General features: G+C 44.0%; 1 protein-coding gene across 2 annotated transcripts in view; it reads right to left on the bottom strand.

Moving 5' to 3' along the window:
* The window catches only part of ARHGEF33 (Rho guanine nucleotide exchange factor 33), a 42,309-nt gene that overhangs the window by 6,281 nt on the left and 11,552 nt on the right, over positions 1 to 24,476 (bottom strand). For both annotated transcript variants that reach the window (XM_070798531.1, XM_070798533.1), the window contains exons 6-13: positions 23,433 to 23,562; positions 16,784 to 16,916; positions 15,038 to 15,121; positions 13,774 to 13,857; positions 10,431 to 10,579; positions 9,271 to 9,435; positions 5,605 to 6,400; positions 2,288 to 2,427 (exon numbers count right to left, since the gene is read on the bottom strand). In XM_070798531.1, the coding sequence (XP_070654632.1) occupies positions 2,288 to 2,427; positions 5,605 to 6,400; positions 9,271 to 9,435; positions 10,431 to 10,579; positions 13,774 to 13,857; positions 15,038 to 15,121; positions 16,784 to 16,916; positions 23,433 to 23,562 (1,681 nt within the window). The remainder of the gene's footprint in view (positions 1 to 2,287; positions 2,428 to 5,604; positions 6,401 to 9,270; positions 9,436 to 10,430; positions 10,580 to 13,773; positions 13,858 to 15,037; positions 15,122 to 16,783; positions 16,917 to 23,432; positions 23,563 to 24,476) is intronic.

Below are 24,476 nucleotides of genomic sequence, written 5' to 3'. Positions count from 1 at the left end.
AGGAGAAGCTACTCAAGCTGCTTTTTGACCTTGAGCCAAGTCTCCAGAGGGCCTACCAAAGCACCCCGGATACAAGGCGACAAGAAAGTATTACACAGCAGCGCTCACAGTCCTACACAAGATGTAAAAAGCCAGGAAAGCCAACCAGAGGGAGCAACAACTGTATGGCACTAACTTTACTTCCATCCGTATAACATTTCAGATTTTAAATACAAAGGCAGTGCCAGAAGTGGTGGCAGCAATTGGGTTGAGGCAAGAGGGACTTGTCTATGATAAAAGTAGGAGAGAACTAAGGGGATCCATTTGACCCTCCAGAAAGGATCCCCAAAATCTGCCAGAGGGCTGAAAGTAATTATCTAACATGAAAATTTAGAGAGTCCACAGCAAATCCTTGGCAATGAACCAGTGGCTATGGGAGGTTATAGAAAGATAAAATCTGGCCTTCTACGTGGTCATTAAAATGACAGGTCCCAGGCCACACTGATTTCTTGTTTCAAGCATTAAAAAGATGTGATCTCCCAGACTGATCTACAACAAAGTCAAAATACAGATAAAGCAAATTTCAAGCTAGAAAGCACTCGGGTGGCAGTGATCTCCCACCCGCTGTGGGTGTCCCTTTCACAGCCTCCCTAACCAGGGTCATCCAAATCCTCCTTAGGAGAATCCACTGCCTCCTGGGGCAGCCAGCCCCAGTTCCAGGCAGCTGCGTTTTTAAGAAAGTTCCTCTCTTATCCACTGTTCCCGGTCCTGGAACGGGAATGTGCAAAGGAACCAGCAACAGATCCATGACTGGGTGCTTTCCAACAGGCAGCACACAGTCATTATAAATGGCAAAAAGTGGTTGTTCTCTTGGGAAACACTGTGGTTTAAAAATAAGTAAAAATAAAAGGCTCAAGCAGTGGTCTTAGGAGTCTGGAGTTCTTAGCAGGATTCAGAAGCCTGCATACCAAAGTCAGGCTGGAGAACTGTCTCCAGGTCTCTCCACTGTCACACTTGACAGGAGGTGCTGGGTCAGGAAAGATCTAAATCTATGGTCCTAGAAAGGGATTCAATTCTCAGCTCATTGCCCCCAAATCAAGGGGCTCCAGCAGTCATGCACGCCCGGGCTACTCTAGCAAAACCGAACGGGCTAGAATAGGAACAGGGCTGTCTCTGCAGGACTGCTGCTCCCCCTTGCCTCTTCTTCCAGTAACAATGGGTGGGACCAACGATCAGAGAGACCTACTACTCTCAGTACTACCCTCCCTCTAGGAGAGGAATTAGACAAACCGACCGCAAAAATCCTCAGTCCAGGCCTGCCCCAGTTCTTCCATCAAGACCAGTATCTAAATTGGGAGAAAGTGATTTCCTGTGTTTCCTCACACGGGAGCTCCAAACTATGAAGTCAGCAACAGTGCCTTTAACTTTTCCATCCACTAAAATTTTAGGGACACTTGCTGTTTAAGGCTCACTGTGAGAAGCTCCTCTAAGAAGGGAAACGAAGCACCAGGCAACAACTCTAAGGGGGAGACAACAGGCCTGAGGACGGGTGGAGAAAGGGACAGCAGTCTCCCCGGCGGGTGATGGCTGGACTGGAGATCCCCCCACTGCCAAACGCTAACACTCAGTGCTTTTGTCTTACGTTTCATGCTGGCATTTGGCCAATGCCTCCCAGTCTGTGAAACAGTGCTTGTAAGTGCTGACCAAAATGACAGGTGGGAGATACCACACAGCAAGGGCTGAGAATCTTAGGGCCACAGGAAAGAAGTGCCTTGCTTTTGCCTCCTATGGAGTACGGAGACTCCATTAAAGTGATGTTTTAAGTAGGACCCAAGCCGAATCCATCCAATCGTTTCTGCTAGGGAAAACATAGGCAGATATCCCCCAAATGTGCACTAGTAACCAGGATAACTACAGGTCCCTACAGGCGGAAGAGCTGCGATGCCTGAGAAAACCTTCCACAGGCGGGGAGGTTCTGATGGTGCACCCATTACACCCAACCCCACTCCTCGCGCCCATGGGGATTTCCCAGGAGACCTCCTCTGCCCACTCCTCCCAGGACACAGGACTTTGGGAACAAGGAGGCAGGGCTAAATGACAGAGGCGGCAGAGGACAGAGCCGAGTGTGCTTTTACTCTAGGAGATCACAATAAGAAACATCTTCACCTGGCAGGAATTGTGGCTACCGGGTACAGGCACTGAGCTTGAAGCAGTTGTGTAAAACCAGGCTACTTGTTACTGTTAAAACCTCAAGACTTAGCCCACAGGGAAATGAGTTACAATGCTGTCTTGTCTAAGGGCTACTCACTTCTTTTTAAAGAGCTTGCGGAAGGAGCTGCGAAAGCCCCCTTTCTGGTCTTGCCTGGGGTTTTGATCGCTGAAAGATGTTTGTTCGCTTTCTCTTTCTTCCTTTGGACAGAATCTGGTGGCATCTTCTAAATGCATCTCCTGAAAACACAAAAGAGGGGTGTATTTTTACTCTTTTCCAAAGTTAACATTGATCCTGACTATGGGACAATTTTCTTTAACCTCTCACTTTCCTCTCCCACCCCAAAAGACTAATGACAGGCACCTATTCCAACTAAAGCAAACCTGGGCTAATTAAGAAACTAGATCTAGGGATTATTTGGGATTCTACTAAGATTCATAACTAAATAATGGAGATCAACATTTTGATGGCTGAGTGTAGCATTTTTGAAAGTGTGGTCCTAGGGCTACAGGATCAACTGGGGCTTTCATTTAAATGTAGGCTCCTGAGCCCAAAAACCAAACTATCTGAATCAGAATCTCTGAAATTAGGCCTAGCTAATCTTTTTGCACACAGATTAGGAAAACAGCAGTTTAAGGTATGTTCTTGCCTACCTGCACTTAATGTTTATATGAATCACCTTGGAATCTTGCTAAAATGCAGATTTTGATTCAGTTGGTCACAGGTGGAGCCCAAATTCTGCATCTATAACAAGCTCCCAAGTAAAGCATTTACTACTCGTGCAAGGACCAAATCTTGAGAAGTGGGCTTTTTAGGGACTTTTTAGGAAATAAATCTAATAGTTGAAGGAAAATCTTTCTGTGGAATCATGATCTTGATGAGATCTTGCCTTTGTGTAGCATTTCACACTTTACAAAGCGTATTCACAAATTTTATCTTATTTGGCCTTATCCTCACAACAACCCTGTGAGGTAGGTAAAGTATGGATTGTCTTATTTCATAGATGAGAAAACTGGAGGCAGAGAAGCCAACTGAATTGTCCAGAAGCACACAGCTATTTGGTAGCAGAGTCAGGATTAGAACACGGATCTCCTGACTCCCAGTCAGGTGCTCTTGCCACTAAAGCATATCGTCTTCTTTTTTGACTCTTAGCGACAGAACACTAAAGACTAGGGTGTGGCTGGCTCTGAGGGCAAGGATGGCAGATACACAGTACATCTGAGGAGATGGAACCCTAGGAGTTTTGCACACCTCATCAGGAAAGAGCCGATAGCTTTACAGATGGGGCTTTTGAAGGGCTCATCTTTTGCAGCTAAAACCCCATCTCACTCTGATTAATGGTTTTTGCCTGGCAAAACCATTTGTTGAGCTCCCAATTTTTCACACATCAACTAGGGGAAAAAAGACATTTGTATGAGCATATGAAATAAAAGCATTCTTTGCAGTTTATACTATAGGAGTTAAAAGATTTTGTATGTATATCTCTGCCCATTCCAAGTCACTTTGAGTTGGGACTTTTTCTACTTTCCTTGTTAATGAACTTTAAAAAATATGTGTATATATATATCTTTCATTTTTGAATCCACTTTTTTTTTTTTTGGCCACGCTGTGCAACATGTGAGATCCTAGTTTCCAGACCAGGGATAAAACTCATCAAACTCATGCCACCACCACCCTTGCCCTGCATGGGAAGCACAGAGTATCAACCACGACTGCCAGGCAAGTCCCTAAACTTTTAAACTTGGACACATGCCTAACTTTGATTTATCTAAGAAATTTTACCTAATAGAACTGTATAAAGTTCAGAGTTGAAAATCAGAGGCAGAAGGAAATCTAAGAATCCCGGGGCCCTTCAGCAACCTTAGCTGGGCACACTAAAGTATTTCTGCCTTTCAGGAGCCAGACACAGACTTTGATTTCTGGAGTCCAGATGGGCTGGAAGCTCCAAGGTTCTTTATGTTCCTCTGGACTAATGTTCACCACTCCCACCTGGGGAAGTATTCAAAAGAAGACTCACTCCTGCCTTTTTTTTTTTTTTAAGGCCTATGAGCTTTCTTTTTTATATTTCCCTACACCATTCTTCACTTAGCCAATAGCTAAGCAGCTTTTAAAATTAAATTCAGACGTTCAAACTATCTAAGACTTCTCTGAGGGTTTAAATAGAGACCCTCCCATGTGCTCCCATGGTTTATTATAATTCTGTTTATGTGTCTCCTTCAGGGCTAAGCCAGTGGCCTTGGAGGGCAGAGACTGGATGTTGTTTATTTCTGAACCCTCAACATTTAGCACAGAGCCTGGGGTGAGGCAGGTGGTCAGGGTTTGCTGAAAAATGAATGGAGTCAGTGATCTTCAATCTCTTCCCACTCCTTTAGAAATAGGAACAGGTGGGACGCAGGGCCCTCACTCCTGTGGAAAATTGTTTCTCCTGGAAGCAAAGGATCCCTAGTGCTGGATGTAAGGGACACTTAATGAAGGACAGTCCTTGACTGTCACTTTCAAGATGTTTCAATCAATACAGTGCTGCCCTGTAAATCCTAACCCTGCTTCTAAAATGTTAAACAAGAAGAATGGGGGCACAGCTCAGAGCCACTCTGTTACTCTCTACTTAATCAGAAATTGCCTTTGTTCCAATCACTTGCGGAGACATTGTTTATTCAGGAACTATTAGTCCTTTCACGAATATGTATTTAAACACTGCTTTAAATGTCCCAAGGCTTGCAGATGTCAAGGTGAAACATCAAAATACCAAACATCCATATAGAGGCCAAAGAAGGTGTTTGTGAGTCAATGCTTTCTGGACAGTTTGGTGCTGTCTTCGTCCAACTGGAGTCTGCAAAGTACCATGACACCCTTTTCCAGGCAAAAGGAAAACAAGTGGAAATGAACTTTTTTCAAGAGTCCCCAGGGAGAGAGGGCAACTTGCCTCCTCCCTAGCTATAAACAAGGGTGCAGGTCAGTGCTAGCACATAGGATTCGATATTTTGAACAATAAGGGGTGCGTTTAATAGGCAAAGAAGACACAGCCCCTGGGACTTCTGTGAAGTGTTTTGCATATGAACTGCATCTGGGAGGTGCCACAGCTTAAGCAGGAAAGCACAGAACACCTGTAACGCTTTAACTTGGTGGTGGTGGGCGGGGGGTGTTTTAAGCAGGTCTAAGAGGAGTCCTAGTCTTTTTGTCATCATACACATACATAGGTATGGCATGCTCCTGCGTCCTGGCCCTGAAGAACTAACACTTTCCTCCGAGGACCACTGACGGACAAGCCTGTAAGTAACACGGGCTCTCAGCATCTTCTGCTGCCCCCGCCTGGCCAATCTGCGTTCCCCTCCACGCTAGGTGAGCCCAGGCTGCACCCCTGGAGATCTAGGCCCGGGGTTGCCAGCGCTGTGGGTTTGGGGTTGGTTTTACTTTACCCTCCTTACTTCCAAATAGGTCTGCTTTTCGCTTTGGGATCTCTGTTGGGGAAAGAAGGTCCGGGGCGCCCCGCGAGCGGAGGCGGCTGGGCCGTGCGCCTGCGCGGCGCGCTCGGCCTTGAGCGGCGCGCGGCCGCCGCTGCTGCTGCGCGTGCTGTAGAGGCGCGGGGCCACGCCCTCGGGCGGCGGCGCGCGCGGGAACTCCTTGAGCGAGCGGCTCAGCGGCTTGGTTTTGTGCGCCTGCGCTGCTGCCTCCAGCTTGTAGGCGCTACTGCTGCCTGCCGGCGACGTGGCGCTCTTGGGCAGCGGCTGCAGCGGGTGCTCGGGCCGCTCGGCCTCCATAGCGAAGCTGACGGGCCGCAGGAAGCAGATGTCCAGGCTGGACTCGGAAGAGGCGGGCGAGCAGTTCTCGAAGAGAGCCGGAGCCTGGAAGGGCTCCTCGTCGTAGGGTGCGGGCAGCGCGAAGATCTCACCGCCATACTCAAACTCTTCGTAGGCCGCGGGCACGTAGCTGCGGGCGTCGGGCAGGAGCTCGGCCGGGGCGCGCAGGGAGCGCTCCACGTTGCCCAGCGGCTCCGCCGGCGACGGCTCGAAGTCCATCTCCGGGATGGCCTGCAGGGTCCCGGCGAGCGCCTTCACGTCCTGCTCAGCGGCACAGAACTGCGCCGGCGCCAGGAGGCTCTCGGGCCTCTCGTGCTTTCTGCCCTCCATCTCCCAGTCACTGGGCTTCCCGGGCTGCATGCTCTCCATCAAGCTTTGCTGCTGTTGGCTTTTCTTCACTGGGGGCATCAAATGTCTTTAAAGGGGAGACAATACAAAAGAAGTGTGCTTACGGTGTATTAGTGCGCGCCTGTCCCCGAGCAGCGCGAGGCTGGGAACCACACAGTGCCTACCAGATACCGCTTAGACGCAAACTGTCTGCTCCCTCTTCTCCGGCCCTCCCAGGCTCCTCTGTGTGTTACCTACCAAGCGCCACAGGTTTGTCAAATTGAGGAGCCCCCAGGAGCCCTGGTCCCCCAAGTGGGAGAGTGAAAATAACCGTTTGTGAAGAGGATCCCGGAAGTACCCGTCTGAGCCCTGAGGCACTGTGTAGAGATGGCTGGTAGGCCAAGGATGCTCAGCGCTCACCCTCTCCACCATGTGTCAAGGCCCCAAGGCACATCTTTTTCTCTCTTCTCTCCCTTTTTTGTCCTAGCAGAGTCCATAGAAAATCATGGAAACAACTTTTGTTCAACTCAAGGCTCTTCCTGCTTAAGAACAAATCCCAGATGAAGTAAACAGTAAAAAAAAAATCTGGATGAAGTAAAAAAACATCTGGATGATGGTATGCGGGGTTCACTGTACATTTTGCTTTTGTATGTATTTGACATTTTCATAATAAAAAACTAAAAAATTCCCTGTGGCTATGAAGCATGCTATATAAGTCATCTCAAACTTCCATCCACAAGAACATTACCAAAATGAAAAGTCTGTCTCTCTGAATATGCCCGATTTCATGGAGAGTTATTTTGATTTGTTTCATCGTGGATAAACAATAATTCACACTGGATACTTGGATAGCATACGCATCAGATTGGATGCGAATGCCAGTTCGGCTGGAATTTAATTGCCAGACAGATGAGAGTGGACTACTGCACACTGACCCAAACTAGTTATAGTTTATTCATACTAAATTTTGCCACAAAAAAAATGCATAAAGAATGCAGAAGTAAACTGTAACACTATTTTTTGTCTGATGGTCTTAAGATAAAAATTAAGTGTCACATTTACAAAGATGAAAATATAGTAAAATGGAATGTTGACTTGAATTCTCTTTTAACTTGGAAGACTTGGGTTTCTTTTCTGGTTATTTTCCCAACAGAGTGCCATGGCAGCCATGTTCTTCCTCTGGGTGTAATCTCTAAGGATTTCATTTTTTAGGCAGTATAAGCCTTAACTTCAAAGAAGATAGTTTTATCATTGTCTTAAGAATTCAAGTGAAGAAAAAGCTGAAGTGATCCACAAAAAAATTCCATCTCCTGTCCCTCTCCCCTCCCAGGAAACGTATTTTTTTCTGTGTGGTATACTTGGAGAAGGCAATGGCACCCCACTCCAGTACTCTTGCCCGGAAAATCGCATGGACGCAGGAGCCTGGTAGGCTGCAGTCCATGGTGTCGCTAAGAGTCGGAGATGACTGAGCAACTTCACTTTCACTTTTCACTTTCATGCACTGGAGAAGGAAATGGCAACCCACTCCAGTGTTCTTGCCTGGAGAATCCAAGGGACGGGGGAGCCTGGTGGGCTGCCGTCTATGGGGTCGCACAGAGTCGGACACAACTGAAACGACTTAGCAGCAGCATACTCTCCCTACAGGTATTCTAGGATTTTGTCTATAGTAGGAAAATCATCCTGGACTTTATGTATAGAAAGATTAATGTCTCAGATTTTCAGAATGATTATGAAATTTCACCATCCTGACTGCACATTTGCACTGCCATCTCTCACTCATGTGTTATGCTGTGCTAAGCCACTTTAGTTGTATCCAATGCTTTGCAACCGCATGGACTGTAGCCTACCAGGCTCCTCTGTCCATGGGATTCTCCAGGCAAGAATACTGCTGTGGGTTGCCATTTCCTTCTCCACCATCTCTTACTGCTAAGTGTTCTCAGTTTAAGAGATGAAGGCAAAAAGCAAACAGGATTTGAGTTATTGATCAGTTGCTCCTTCCATGATTGTAATTTGCGTTCTAAAAACTAGTGATTAAAAAATTGAAATAAGCTCAACTGCTTCTCACGTCATCATAATAATAGAAAAGCAGCTTTTTGCATGATTTCTAATTTTTCCTTAATAAAACCCAAAGCAGAAATTATAGTCTGAGGAATTAGTTTGGGGAGAATTGGTAAATTGGGGATTTGAAATTTTGAGTTTTGGTTTCCCTGATCTTCCAGAAGTCCTAGTTTCAGAGGTGGCCCAAGTCCACTTATCCTTCAGAGGTAAAATGAGTTCCAGATATGTGGCCTTATCCTTTAAAGATCATCAAGAAGTTTGCTAAATGAAAAAAACAGTTTAGTGTTTGAAAAGGTTGTGTGCAGAGACTTTAACAATGATCACATCCATTCACAACCCAGAACAGCTTTCAGAGAAGCTGAAGAACAGAGGTCATGAAGTCTATTTCTGAAGAAGCTTCACGGAGAATTGGGAGATGCTAATCAACATTCTGCATCATCTCAGACCAATGTCTCATCCTCAGAGCCCAGACTTCCTCTGACCCCTGACTGGGATAGCTTTTTCCCCCCACTGTATCTCGTGGAGACATTAAAGCCCTACTGAGAGCTATAAAATGCCTTCCTGTCATCTTATGGTACTCCCTTCCACTCTGTCATTGTCCAAACCCTGAGAGACTCATGCTGTAGGTGGGGGATGGTTACGTGTGGTAACATTGAGAGTAACCTCCAGCCTCTAGGCCTGCTCCTTAACATGAGTGCCTTCCTCTGGGATCCAGACATTAGGTCAGCTGTTTGCCTGCCACATATAAGACCTGATGGGAGAGGGAGGAAGGAGCCCTGTAAGTCATACTCCTAATCCAAGCTGGTTTGCTAACCCACACAGACTGGCCTGCTACCCTATACAGACCACCTGGGACGCGAGGGCATTGTCATTAATCTTTCCACAGCAACAGGTGCTTACGTGACAGCAGGTCCAGAACTGGGAGCAGAAGGGTAGGGTTGCAGCATCTCTTCTGAGTGGATCCCACTGTCACGGACAGCCTCGGGGCCTGCAGTGGGAGAAGCATCTTGCCCGGCGTTTGCGCACTGGGAAGCCAGCCCTTTGTACAGCTTCGCCATGGATGACCTAATAGAATGGAGGTAATAATTCTCAGTGGAAAATCAACTCTCTGAATATATAGATTATACCAAGAAAAGTAGCATTTCTCAGATGAATCTCGGCTGTGAGCTTCTCACTCTCCCCAGACTCTCTACAAACTAGGTTGCTGATACATTAGAGTGCCAGCTGACTGCTGGTTGGGAGTGGGGATGCTGATCAATTGGCTGAACTGAGTTTGGGGGTAAGGGGGAGTACGGGGAGATGTCATCCATTAGAGGAGCCCTGACTTGGGGGATAGCATCTTCTTCTAATGTGAAGCACCCACAGAAATGATTCTGTTTTCCTCACTGGATTGGGATGAGGTTGGAAAAAACCCAGGTTATTAGGAAGCTTTGTTGTAAGTTGCTTCTGTTCCCTTTGAAGACCAGATTTTCCTTAGTCCTCCCTATTTCTTCTTAGTGTGAAATCTGTTCAATCACCACCCTCTCCCTTATTTATTTTTATCCATAGCACTTAAAACCATCTATCTTATTTATTACCCGGCTATCCAGGTCTAAAAAGTAAGCTCCATGTGGCAAAAATTTTTGACTGTTTTGTTCTTTGCAGTGTATTCAGTTTGCAGAACATTACTTGGTATACCATAGGTGCTCAATAAATACTTCTTGAGTTAATGAAAGAAATCAGATTTTAGCCTTTAAACTGCAATTTTAAACCAGGCAAGTTTAGCGAAATAACTATTTTTGAGGTGGTTAGCAACATTAGAAAATAGAAGGTCCCCATAAACATTACAGCAAATTTGCTTATTTTTCTAAAGTAATTTCTACCAGCTAGTAAGTACCTCCCTCCTGTAGCCAGCCTGGCCACCTCTCTTCCATTCCCTTCTCTCTTCTGCCTCCACCACTGCATTTCAGCTACTTTACATACAATGTGGTTACTTGCAACAGACACTCACATTGACCGTGTGTATCCCTGTTCTCAGAAACCTTTGGTCAACCCTCTAAACTTCACCATCAGAACCTTACTTCTTGAGCTTTTTCCGTTTCTGAATAAGCAAATCCTCATTGCACTGAAAAAGCAGGGTGTAGTGTGAGATAAATACTCGCAGGCGCTGAACACACACCAGAAGTAGGTAATAGTCAGGGTGTTCCTGCTCTGTGAACTTCAGGACATTCTGGATGGAAGAAAAAAGGAAGCAGCATTGCAAAGTTAGAATGAAAGGTTGTTTTGTCTCTTCTGTACCTTGCCTTGATATGCTGTGAGAGTTTGGAAGCCATTTACTCAAAACAATACCAATGGCCAATTTAATTACAAACTGAAAAGTCAAACTTGTTGTTCCCTTTTTCCATCGCATCTCGGGAAAATAACAGTCATTTTTGCTCCTGTTGGAGTTGAATTTGAACACGTGGAAAATTAGAAGGATCTACTAATTAGATCTCTGAAGTAATGGAGCCATTCTAACAGTTATTGTCTCTAACCAATGGTGGGAATATCAGGCATCAGAGCTGGAAGTAGGGGGACGTTATGATCAAGCCTGGCCTATTACCCCCTCCCATTACAATGCCTGCTGTGCTGTAGTGGAGCATGCATGCTGGTTGGGATTGGGAAAGCTAACAGTTACTGAAGAACTATACAAAAAAGATCTTCATGACCCAGATAATCACAATGGTATGATTACTCACCTAGAGCCAGACATCCTGGAATGTGAAGTCAAGCGGGGCTTAGGAAGCATCACTATGAACAAAGCTAGTGGAGGTGATGGAATTCCAGTTGAGCTATTTCAAATCCTAAAAGATGATGCTGTGAAAGTGCTGCACTCAATATTCCAGCAAATTTGGAAAACTCGGCAGTGGCCACAGGACTGGAAAAGGTCAATTTTCATTCCAATCCCAAAGAAAGGCAATGCCAAAGAATGCTCAAACTACCACACAATTGCTCTCATCTCACACGCTAGTAAACTAATGCCCAAAGTTCTCCAAGCCAGGCTTCAACAGTACATGAACTGTGAACTTCCAGATGTCCAAGCTGGTTTTAGAAAAGGTAGAGGAACCAGAGATCAAATTGCCAACATCTGTTGGATCATTGAAAAAGCAAGAGAGTTCCAGAAAAACATCTATTTCTGCTTTATTGACTATGCCAAAGCCTTTGTCTGTGTGGATCACCACAAATTGTGGGAAATTCTTCAACAGATGGGAATACCAGACCACCTGACCTGCCTCTTGAGAAATCTGTATGCAGGTCAGGAAGCAACAGTTAGAACTGGACATGGAACAACAGACTGGTTCCAAATAGGAACCAGTTCCAATATACGTCAAGGCTGTATATTGTCACCCTGCTTATTTAACCTATATGCAGAGTACATCATGAGAAACACTGGGCTGGAAGAAGCACAAGCTGGAATCAAGATTGCCGGGAGAAATATCAATAACCTCAGATTTGCACTTGCCACCACTCTTATGAAAGAAAGCAAAGAACTAAAGAGCCTCTTGAATGAAAATGAAAGTGGAGAGTAAAAAATGTGGCTTAAAGCTCAACATTCAGAAAACTAAGATCATGACATCAGGTCCCATCACTTCATGGCAAATAAATGGGGAAACAGTGGAAACAGTGACAGATTTTACTTTTGGGGGCTCCAAAATCACTGCAGATGGTGACTGCAGCAATGAAATTAAAAGATGCTTACTCCTTAGAAGAAAAGTTATGACCAACTTAGACAGCATATTAAAAAGCAGAGGCATTACTTTGCCAACAAAGGTCCATCTAGTCAAGGCTATGGTTTTTCCAGTAGTCACGTACGGATTTGAGAGTTGGACTACAAAGAAAGCTGAGCGCTAAAGAATTGATGCTTTTGAACTGTGGTTTGGAGAAGACTCTTGAGAGTCCCTTGGACTGCAAGGAGAGCCAACAAGTCCATCCTAAAGGAGATCAATCCTTAGTGTTCATTGGAAGGACTGATGCTGAAGCTGAAACTCCAATACTTTGGCCACCCGATGCAAAGAACTGACTCATTTGAAAAGACCCTGATGCTGTGAAAGATTGAAGGTGGGAGGAGAAGGGGACGAGAGAGGATGAGATGGTTGGATGGCATCACCGACTCAATGGACATGAGTTTGAGTAAACTTTGGGAGTTGGTGATGGACAGGGAGGCCTGGCGTGCTGCAATCCATGGGGTTGTAAAGAGTTGGACACGACTGAGCGACTGAACTTAATTGAACTGAACAGTTACTGAGTGCTTCCCATTGCCAAGCACTAAGTCTTTTACATTATTTTCTCATTTAACTTTTACCACAACCCAGTTAGATAGGTACCATTCTTACCTCCATTTAACAAAGAAGGAAATCAAGGCACAGTGAAGTTAAATAATCTTCACTGGGTCACACATCTAATGAAGATCAAAGCCAGGATTTGAACTCAAGCCAGAGAGTAGACTCCGGGTTCTTGTTTGCTTACTTACACACTGCTTGCAGGACCTGGGTTTCAAGCCTATATTTTTTCCACCAACCAAATATCTTAACTTGGGCAAATTACTTCTTTGTCTCTCCATTATCTAAAGTGTTAATAATGATACTGATTTCATGGGATAGTTGAAGATTAAATTAGATAATTATTATGAAATAATGATTTCAAAATATAAAGCCACATACAATTGAAAGTCTTTTTAATATTAATACTGGGCTACTTCTACCTGGGACAAATTCCAAGCAGTTCTGAGATACTTTCATTGAATTCCTTAGAAAAATCAGTCATCAATTAAACCAGAACAGGTGGGTAGTGGGAAGAAGAGGGACTGGTAGGGGTGTTGCTGAGTCTCTCTCAACTCAACTCCCTCTAAAATGCTACAAGCCTATAGGAAAATGGTGTGAAGATGTCAGCTCATCAGCTTCTCCATGCTTCTTTTCGTGACACAAGACATAAGCAAGGTATGGTAGATAGACCCTTGGACACAAGTCAAAAGAAAGTAGTCAGAATAGAGGTAAGTGGGGAGCTTGTATAGATACTTCTTAGGTACCCAAGGGGTAGGGCTGGGAGTGGAGGTGAATTTAGATGGCTGTGGAACCAAGATGGAAGGAACTGAATAGGTTCCCAGGATCTGGCAGGAGCTGCCCTAGAAAGATCCTGGATCAGCATAGGTGTGAATTGCTGGTAAATAAGGATAGAATTTCCTTTTTGGCCTCATGAGCCAAAACCTTTTGAGGATGAGATTTTAGCTCATACCACAAGGTAGAGATAGGGTAATCATAAAAATCTAGATTTTTAGATTTAGAAATATTAATGATTCCTTGACCCTTTATGGTGTGTTTTCATTGGAAGCCCGAAACAACTGTTTAGCATGAAAATCAGCTTTGTAGCTTGACCAGCCATGCCTACCTGTAGATGTATCAGATATTCAGGGATGCGCTGGACTATATGAAAAAACAATGTGTAGATGTCAGACTTAATCTCTTCATCACCCTGAATGAAAGAAAGTTGGAGTCAGTCTTTAGTGTGCCTCCAGTTCTGGCTGCAAAACTGAGGTCAGTTCCACTAGAGTAGCAAGGGTTTACTAGAGCATTTTCTTCATGGAGAGTGTCACGAAACATTGATCTGTCATTGGAGAGGCTACTTATTCAGGGACATGCTCAAGAAGACACCTCTTTGCTAACAAAGAGTGTGTCATGTTCTTCTTTAGAATCTACCCAAGTGTCCAAACCACCCCCTCCCCCTCCCCACCCTCCAACACCATCTTAGCAAAGTGAGCACTCAGTAAATTAGACTTGAGTTGACTAAATTTGTTAAGGTTCTTCAGCAAGTAATCTGTACAATGTTTTTACCAACAGGCATTAAAGGTGCTTTGAACCTCATGAGAATGAAGAAGGGAGAAACTGGCAACAGGAAACATGCTGGACTTTCTTCATGTCCCTTCCCTTCCTTTCTCCTTTCTCAAATATTAGCTTGGTCAAAAAGTTCATTTGGGCTTTTCTGTGACATCTTATGGAAAAACCCCCATGAACTTTTAGGCTGACTCAATATTTGCTGAGTGCTAATATACGGTAGGTATTAAACTGGGTTGAGAACAGTCAGAGGTTGACGTAGAAAGTTAAGAGAGCCTCTCACCTCTTGTGAAACTTAATTAACTCTTAGCTTTAGAGCTTCTGATATAGTTCTTTTCTATTGACCTAAAATAACTAGAATTGCTTTATATGTATATGTGCTTATTGAGCATCTAATAAATCACTGCAGTAGCAACACTTAAAGCAACATGACTAGAGCCATTTTATAATCTTGTAAAATGACAGACACACTATGACATGAATTTAATATTCAGATTAATACATCTAAGTCTATAAAGCCCAAAACCGTTAAGGTTGCAAACTGCAGCCTGAGGATCTCTGGTTAGAATATTTGTTTCCTTTGTCTGTATTTCCAGTGGAATGGAACAGAAGTTCAGTAAGGAAGAGCAAAGCCCAAAGCAATGGCACTGATCCTTGAGTGGCTCCTTGAACCCCAGGGAGGAGAGTCAGTGGCCTTGTTCAAGCCATTCCCCAGCCTGGAGAACAAGCTCAGAGTACATGTGCTGTGTTTTCTGGAAAGGTGAGCAACATAATGTAGTCACACATGTAACCAAAGGAGAATGCAAACAGAGTTAACTTACCTCCTTCAGAACAACCACATGAACCAAAGAGATGCATTCGGGCAAGTCCCTCAGGTAAGCAACATAATAATCCAAAAAATTATTCTTGAAAACAAACAGAAAAAGTCATGGTAAGAACCTGGAGACAGGAATGATAATAATTAATATGTATGTTTGTTTGTGCTCAGTTGCTCAGTCATGTTCAGTTCTTTAGGACCCCATGCACTATGGACCACCAGGCTCCTCTGTCCATGGGATTTCCCAGGCAAGAATATTGGAGTGGGTTGCCATTTCCTACATCAGGGGATCTTCCTGTCCCAGGGATCGAACTCACATCTCTTGCATCTCCTGCATTGGCAGGAGGACTCATGCATATTTAAAGGAGTACTTTGCAGAGATTATTTTAATCATTCATTAAATGTGTTCAGTAATATTTGTTTTGTTTTTTTATTCATCTTTAAAAAAACTTTTTGGTTTTAAAGAAAATAGTCCTATGGACTTGGAAACCAAAACTCAGTATCCCTGCTTTAATGAAAGTGAAATGATAAACCAAAGCAGAAAGAAGGTGCCATGTAAGTTGAAAAAATATTTTAAACAGTTAAATGATAAAAATGCAAATTTTGTTTTTTAACTACTCTCTGCTTCAATCATCTACATCCAAATGAGGAACTTTTTCCAACTCACCTCAGAGGGTCTAGATCTGGAATTCTCGACTTTTTCCACTAATTTCTTATTCACCTATGGAATATCCCCTCAGGAAAACAGTTTTCACCTCTCAAAGTTATTTTCCCATAGGTATAACAATTCTCAGCTCAAGAAAGCACACTGAATACAAATGAGTAAAAGTGAGTTTAGAGGGATGGCATTACATCCACTCTATACAAGTAAATAATTTGTAAACTTGTATTATGAATCATTCATATACAGAGGTCAACTGAAGGTAAAATCTGACTTGCAGACGAATTTCAATTAACCCATGTAATATTTTAAAAATAAATTTTCACACAAAATTCTGGACTTTCCATTTCTCTTAAAATACCAGATCTGGCAACTCTAGTCCTTTTTTCCTGCATAATAATTGGATAAAGCTGAGCAGCTATTCCTTATAGAAAAGCATATGTGCTCCACTTAAGCTCACTTCCCAGTAGTATTCCCACATTGTATTACATTCAGCTCATTTCTACTTACTAATGTCATCTGCTGGCCCTGTAGGCATTTGAGTTTGCAGATTGTGACCTAAATCATATTTTTTTTTGAAGAACATTACAGAGTTTAAAAACTTAGCATCCTTTCTCCAAGAAAGTGAAAACAAAAAACATTGTAGACAAATAGCTACCCATCACATTTTTAAAAATCTTTAAAAAATGAAATTGTGTGTGAAAGCATATACATATATACAAATGCCCATATATGTATTTTATATGTATAGATGGATATATGTGCATGTATATATACACACACACACACACACATACATATACATCATATTCAATGGGGGCAGTTATAGTTCAGCATAAAAATGATGAACTGGAACTTAAAAGACTTGGGTTCTAGCCACAGATCTACAAATATCTAGATAGCTGGGTAATTTCAACCATGGTTTTTTCTCTGAACTTTATTTCATTATCTGTAGAACAAGGAGGTTAGACTAGATCTCCTCAGACTCTGAAATCCACTGATTCCAGATTCTCCATTAAGAGAAATGGACATGGAAGACACAGATGCATGTAATTCAAGTTTATAAAGGATTAAGAAAAAAAAACTTACCTCATCATTTGTTAACTTAAGGAATAAATCTCCAAGGACTCCTTGGCGTGGCCACTTCAAGACCCTTTCCTGCAGAGCATGAAGCAAATCCAGGTGCTGCTGGACAATGTACCGTAAAGAGCCAGGGAAGAGGCTTGAAACAGAATAGAGACAGGATGACACAAACCAGGTGTAGAGAAGAAAAGGCTCTTCAAGAACATATGGAACAAGTCCAATTTTCCCAGTCATTCGAAATATTTTGAGTCACAGGTCTGCCTTTAGTATTCAAAAAAAAATTTGTCACTGTCAGCCTCACAGCAGGTAACCTCAGACCACAGAAAGACCCCTTTACTGATGACTCCTGTTCAAATGTGTATTGAATTAGTTAAGAGCACTTCGCTTGAGTGGCCTTTTCAAAGCAAAATGGTACACTCGTATTTGCTAACTGCTACTGCTAAGTCACTTCAGTTGTGTCCGACTCTGTGTGACCCCATAGATGGCAGCCCACCAGGCTCCCCTGTCCCTGGGATTCTCCAGGCAAGAACACTGGAGTGGGTTGCCATTTCCTTCTCCAATGCATGACAGTGAAAAGTGAAAGTGAAGTCGTGTCCGACTCGTAGTGACCCCATGGACTGCAGCCTACCAGGCTCCTCCGTACATGGGATTTTCCAGGCAAGAGTACTGGAGTGGGGTGCCATTGCCTTCTCCACACTTATTTAGATGACAGTAAAATTTTAAGGGTGATCTTTTTCATGTTTTAAAGTTCTTCCCACTTGATATGCAAATCATCTATTCTAATTAATGCTGCAGATGACAGCACTAAGGTGGCACTTGGTCATTCGTAGCTACCAACTGTACTTAGTTAGAGAAGGAGGAAATTTCGTTTAAAGCTGGAAACTGAAAGTTCAGGGGATGAGGGCATAAAAGTGTTACTTTTCCCCTTTCCTTCAGTTTCTAAGAGGAATCTGGGAATGCATGGAGTCTTGCCAGAGGAGGCTACAGCGTAGGTCTGGCTTGCTAGTCCCAGTTTTGCTGAGCCCCCCTCCTGCTCTCCCACCCTCTGCCCTCTATCTCAGTGTGTCTCATTTATTTCAGAGGAAATGAAGGAAAGAAGAGAGAAGTCAGAGGAGGGTGGGATGGAGAGGAGAGTCAGAAGGAGAATCATGGGAGGAAAGAGAAGGTGGACTGGATGGTGGATTGGATGGAGAAGCGGGGTGAGCAGAGGCCTAAAGGAGTGAGGAAGGAAGAAACAGGAGTAGAGCCTTGCTGGGCCACAGCAAGGATGTCAGCTCCAGCTTGGGGTCTGGGGGAACTGAAAGTAGGTTCCCCTGTGCTTTCAAGATCACAAGGTTTTTCATGTTCGTTTGGTTGGTTTTCTTGATTCTTTTGTTTTAGGTAAAAAATAGATTTACTAATATCCTTTGTAAAGAGGTTTCAGGAAAATGAGGCAGGAGAGGATGGTCATGTCCCAGGTCTCAGGCAGGTTCCTGGGACAGGCCACCACGTGAGAGTTCTTGGCTTTATGCAGAAAAGAACTCAAGGGCGAGCCATAGGTCTGGCCTGCTAATCCCAGTTTTGCTGAGCCCCCTTCCTGCTCTCCCACCCTCTGCCCTCTATCTCTTTTATCTAAAGTAAAAGCAGAGAACACATTCCATAGGCAGAATATGGATCTGTCTCAAAAGGTGAGAGCAGCCAGGACTACAAGTTGGGGTACTTTGCCACCCCCAAACAAGCAGACCTCTGTTGAGAACAGTAGGAAGAACACCAGTTTGGAAGGAGGTGTTTTCAGCCCATTTCCAAGCAAAGAAAATTCCCCTGTGGTTGCAGCTCAGAGTAGACACACAAATGCCAGCCTCCCATGAAAAGGGACAAGGATTCTTTCTACTCCAGTCTGCCAACCCCTCCAGTCCCTGTGCCTTGAGTCTCCATGTATGTGAAGCCCACTGATCCCTAAGCACAGGAGGAGAGGCCTCCTGGCCTGATATTACAGGCTCGGAAGACCTAAGTAATCCCTGTCCACATCAGAGGGAATTTGGAGGCATGGCTAGGAGACAGTCTAACTAACAGCCTTGAGTCTCCATGTATGTGAAGCCCACTGATCCCTAAGCACAGGAGGAGAGCCCTCCTGGCCTGATATAACAGGCTCGGAAGACCTAAGTAATCCCTGTCCACATGAGAGGGAATTTGGAGGCATGGCTAGGAGACAGTCTAACTGGGAGAAACCATAAAGCTGATGGAGGAAAGCAGACCTGATCACATTGAAAGAGTGAAACACTGCACCCACAAGAGACCTAGACATGAAATATTTCTCCCCACCCAGAGGCTGACAGTGACTGCAGGTAATATTCCTGGCGTGACACTGTGAGATGTTAGGGCACAGTGGTGAGATCTGAGATTGTGATGGGTGGTCAGTGTAGGTTGTATAAAATGTCTTGATTTATCTCTTCTTTTTCTCTCTTTCCTTCCTCTCCTTTTTTTTTTTTTTTTCCTTCCTTTCCTGTCCTGTCCTTTCTTTCAAGAAAGCTGTCTTCTGTTACACTATGACCAGTGTACTTGCAGAGTTGGACAGCTGGTAACTCGGTTGGAGTCCAGGTTGCCTCGTGGACAGTCCACTGGAGTGACAGTGTAAGGTTTTAGGATGGGGATCACAAAAGGCTAATACCCTCATTAAGTTTCACAGAAGCATGTGAGTTCCGTGAAGAGTGATGATTTGAGGTGGATTCTGTGCCAAATGGCTTCTCTGATAGCTCAGTTGGTAAAGAATCTGCCTGCAATGCAGGAGACCCTGGTTGGATTCCTGGGTCAGGAAGATCCGCTGGAGAAGGGATAGGCTACCCACTCCAGTATTCTTGGGCTTCCCTTGTGGCTCAGCTAGTAAAGAATCTGCCTGCAATGCAAGACCTGGTTTGATCCCTGGGTTGGGAAGATCCCCTGGAGAAGGGAAAGGCTACCCACTCTAGTATTCTGGCCTGGAGAATCCCATGGACTGTATAGTCCATGGGGTTGCAAAGAGTTGGAAATGACTGAGCAACTTTAACTTTCATTTTTCACTTTCTGTACCAAATATTGAAAACAGGCTTTAGATTTTTTTTAATTTAATAAGGATAGTATTTGAAATTAGGGCAGAGTGCAGAGGAGGTGAGCCAGGAAATGGGGAGAGGGAAAAAGAAGCGAGAAGTATAGACACACTTAACCTATTTCACTGTTTTGCCTGGAGCCTAACCTGACTCCCAGAGGCAACTTTTTCATTAGGACAAAAATGTTAAGTGCTCAATTTATTTTCTGTTCCTAACCGGGGGTGAGATTATGGCAACATGAAAAGTTTATTCTTTCTAAAGTCTTCAAAGTAATTTCAACGCCTGCAAGACAGTACTTAAGCAAGGAAATAAACTAAAAGCAATCAACGAACATCCAGTTATAGTTTTAAATTAGTAACTTAGGTCAAAACAACTCCTGAGCTTCAGCTGCAAGATGAGGCATTGATAATAAAAACACGTGCCACCTAGTGGTGATCTGAAGCATACAGTTCGTTGAGCTCTTGGAGGATGTAGCCCTGGGGTTCAGCTTTTAAGGCTAATCGGCAAATCCTGTGGGGCTGACTTTGCCCCTCCTGACAAGGGTTCATGCAGGACTATTCAAGCCTGAGGTAGTGGCTCTGTGTGGGTGAAACATGCCAGAAAAAAACAAGAACTCCAACATCTGTGATCCTCCTACCAGTCGACAACAGCACAGACTTTCCCCTCAGGCTTCCACTGGCAGCCTTTGCTCCTGCAGCCGATTGCAGCCAGGGGCAGGGCTGGCTGGAAGCAGCCTGCAGAGACTTCTGAGCACTTCATGTATTTCTAGGGAAAACCTAAACTTTTATTTTATAGGTTTGAGAAGACGTGGCACCCTCAGGTTTGAGCATCAGGTATGTATTTGTGGGTGTTGTTTTCACCCCCAGGTGACTTTTCAATGAGGGCAGAAAATGCAGAAGGCTTGTGGTTTGTGATGGGAAAGGTAAATGTTCATAAGGTAATTTTCATCTTTGTATGGGAGGAAAAATGCCAATAGAGAAGAGGAATAATCTCATTCTGTTTTGTATTTCATTCCGCTTATCTATTTAAATAAAGAGGCTACACGTGGAGGCTTCAGAAAGCTTAGGAAAAAAGAAACAGTGAATTAAGGAGGAGGATGAAGCTCTAACCTCAGGTAGGAAAAGAGTAGGGCTTCCCTGGTGGCTTAGTGGTAAAGAATCCATCTGCCAGTGCAGAAGACGCAAGAGACTTGGCTTTGATCCCTGGGAAGGAAATGGCAACCAGTATTCTTGCCTGGGAAGTCCCATGGACAGAGGAGCCTGGCGGGCTACAGTCCATGGTATCACAAAGAGTCAGACATGACTTAGCGACTCAACAGCAATAGGAAAAGGGTGACATTGCAAAGCTCAGAGGGGCTTCCCTGGTGGCCCAGGCAGTAAAGAATCACCTGCAATGCAGGAGACCTGGGTTCGATCCCTGGGTGGGGGAAGAGCCCCTGGAGGAGGGCATGGCAACCCACTCCAGTATTCTTGCCTGGAGAATCCCCATGAACAGAGGAGCCTGGCAGGCTACAGTCTATGGGGTCGCAAAGAATAGGACACGACTGAGTGACTAAGCACAGCAAAGCTCAGAACCAGAGATTTCATATTAGCACTAATACTGAATTGAAGCTTTTCTCTTCTTGGGCAATGAAAACAAAAAAGAGGATTAGCTTGGCAGATAACTAACATAAATAGCATCATCATGGATATGAGAAATAACCATTATCTTACTTTCTTGAGGAAGGTATGGTAGTTTTAATTATTTTAATCTCAGGATTTAGGGGAAGGCCCACTTCTTCCTTAGTAATGGGTCATGAGCAGTAGAAGAGAGGGCAAGTAGAAAAGAGCTTCTGTGAACTAAAAATCTTCCTCTATTTGACGGGTCAGCTGAGATCTGAAGTAAGGACAAATGGGCAGCTAAGGGAGAAGCCTGATTTATGAAACAGGAAGAGACAAAGTCAGCTTCTGGTTGAGGCACCTGGAATATTGCTGTCAGTCAAGGTGGTATCTTTGAAATCACATGGTCCTTAGAGAAGCAGTGTGATGCTAAAAGAGCATCAGACAGGCCTGGGTTTGAGCTCTGGCTTCAGTTGGTTATGTGACTTCAAACCTCACTGGACCTGAGTTTCTTGATCTATCAGGTAGGATTCACAGGTTCTTGTGAAGATTTCATGAAGTAAATGAAGTACCCAACATGCAGCCTGATTACTGTATGCTGGAGCAAACAATCCTCTCTTTCACTCTCCTTACCCCATCCCCACATTTTCAGAGAGTAGAAAGAGATACTGCTGGCTTAGACTCATAGATGTGGAGGCAAAGCCACATCAAAAGGTAGACTGGGTTTTAGTTGGGTTTTAATGTGAACTGAGCAAATCTTCGGCACCAGCAAGATAGCAAGAGGCCAGAGAGACTTCTCAGAGGGCTGAAGGGGTAATCTGGGAGGTTCAGACAAGCTGGATGGGATGAAGAAGGGGGAATCAAGTGGCCAGAAAGGGAAGAGCCAGCAAGGATCTAGGTGGCCACAGAAAGTAAAATCCAGTCCAAAGCGTCTACTGTTCACAGCTTTCAGTGTCATGTTCTTTGCTGCTCCTTACAGCTTTCTATTTTATCTAGGTTTTGCAGTGAAATAATTCTTGCAAATAGTGAAGTAATTGTGGGTTTGTCATGGCACGTTTTCTCACATCAGTCGCTTCGATGGATGTACATTGTGTTTTGGTGATTGGGTTTACTGCTGGCAGCTGCAAAGCCAAGTAAAATTGGGGGTAGGGGTGATATGGATCTGGAAAATACAGTTCAGGCTTCCCACAACTTCACGAACCACCAGTGCATATTCCTTGGTAGAATACTTAAAGTGGTAATGCTGTGTTTGTCTCTAGTCATCCATCATCCAGACTTCTCATTTATTTGGCTTGGCCTTTTCCTCGGTGGATCTGGATTATCACATCTTTATGACAGTAGTCTTTCCCCACCAAATCGTAAGTTTCTCCTTCCTGCTTTCTCTCAGCAGAGAGGGAAGCAGAGAAAATCTGAAGTTTTGGAACAGATATAGAGGGGGGAATGTGGTAACCTGGCGACTAGCAAGTTGCTGTAACACATTAGAGGCCTGATGGAAGTTCTGCCCCACAGCATGACTACACTCACATGCGGCTCATACCTTAACCAGGATTTCCTGAACAAATAATAAGAAAGGTCCAAGTTCACAGCTATGTAAGCCCTGCATCATTTATCTAATGGCCACTTCAGATCTCCATTCCCATCCATTTCCTGTGCTCCCATGAGAAGTGGTTCCAGGGGTTCTTCCAGGATTTCCAGTGGAATATGCAGATGGCAACAGATAGGAATACCTCCCTCACTGTTGCACTTTTTCCCTTTAGGCTCTTAACAGACATGCCAGGACCACTGAAAGCCCCAGAGACTCCACTCATTTTCTTATCTGCTGGAAGTCAAAAGTTGAGACTTGCCAGGGGTTACCTGCGGTCACTGACTATTCTCATTTCCAAGTCTATATTTGGAGCTCTTGATAAGTACCAGAATTCCCAAAGTGGAAACAATAAACAACTTACCTTAAATTTTAATCAATCTGAAAAGCAAAGGCAATGAATACATGGGTACCTTCTCTCTTTAGAATTCCTCTTTCCATCTGACCCCTGGAATGTTGCCTTGATCTTCAGGATCAGAGAGATGTTAATGACATATTTTCTCTCTGATTCAAGCAGTTCTAGAGCCACAGTCTGTCTTTTAGCTTTAAAAACAAAACAAGGAGGGAATTTTTGTTAACCACTATTCCCTGAGACCCTGTTAAATGATAGAAAGCAATAAAAAGGTATTGAAAGCAATAGAGACACCAGCAAGTTTCTGGAAGATGGAAAACAGAGTGGAGGCATGGTCATTAATTCAGCAGAGCAAAGGGCACCAAACCATTTACTTCAGCGTTTTCATCTGTGGATGGGAAACCAGCTGAGAAGCAGAAAGGCTCAAGGATTGGAGACACCAAGACATCACAGAGAGTACAAGTAAGAGGCAGTGTTATAAACAGGAGAAACAGTCTACATTCAGTGAAGCTGAACCTTCAGTTCCTCATACCCATGCTGGATGACTTCCTCAGTTCCACCCCAGGAGAAACGAGAAAAGCTAGAGAAGCCTGGGTCTCTGGTATCTGAACTAACAACATCAGACACAGCAGAGAGCAGAGCTGAAATGCTAAAATGAAAACAAAGGGACTCAAAGAAGGCTCACATACAAAAGAGTGAGACTCCTCTCAGCCTCTTTGCCTGCAGGTCCCAGAGTGCCAGCAGCCAGACTTATACTGTCCAGACTGGAGACCAGAGGATCTTCCACTGGAGGAATGAGCTGCCCAAGTGAAAAAGGTCTACAATCACTGACATACAGAGGTAACCAATCAAAATGGTAATTTGCCACCTGATTAGCAGATAGGAAGCCCACTTATTGATCAGCTTGACCAACACAGGATTTTTAGGTTTCTTTTTATTTAGGGCCTTTTTCCTGGATATGAATAATTAGCTAAGAACCCTCAGATACTTGAATCAATCTTACATCATAAAAGAAAGAGAAGAAAAAAGTATACACACATTTTTAAAAGGAGGAACCATAAATAGAGACAATGCAGGAAAAAAAAAGAAACCTTTAAAAAAAATC

This window comes from Bos indicus, chromosome 11, assembly GCF_029378745.1.
Source record: "Bos indicus isolate NIAB-ARS_2022 breed Sahiwal x Tharparkar chromosome 11, NIAB-ARS_B.indTharparkar_mat_pri_1.0, whole genome shotgun sequence".
In the NCBI taxonomy this organism is placed as follows: domain Eukaryota; kingdom Metazoa; phylum Chordata; class Mammalia; order Artiodactyla; family Bovidae; genus Bos; species Bos indicus.
This window is presented reverse-complemented; position numbering and strand designations above follow the sequence as displayed.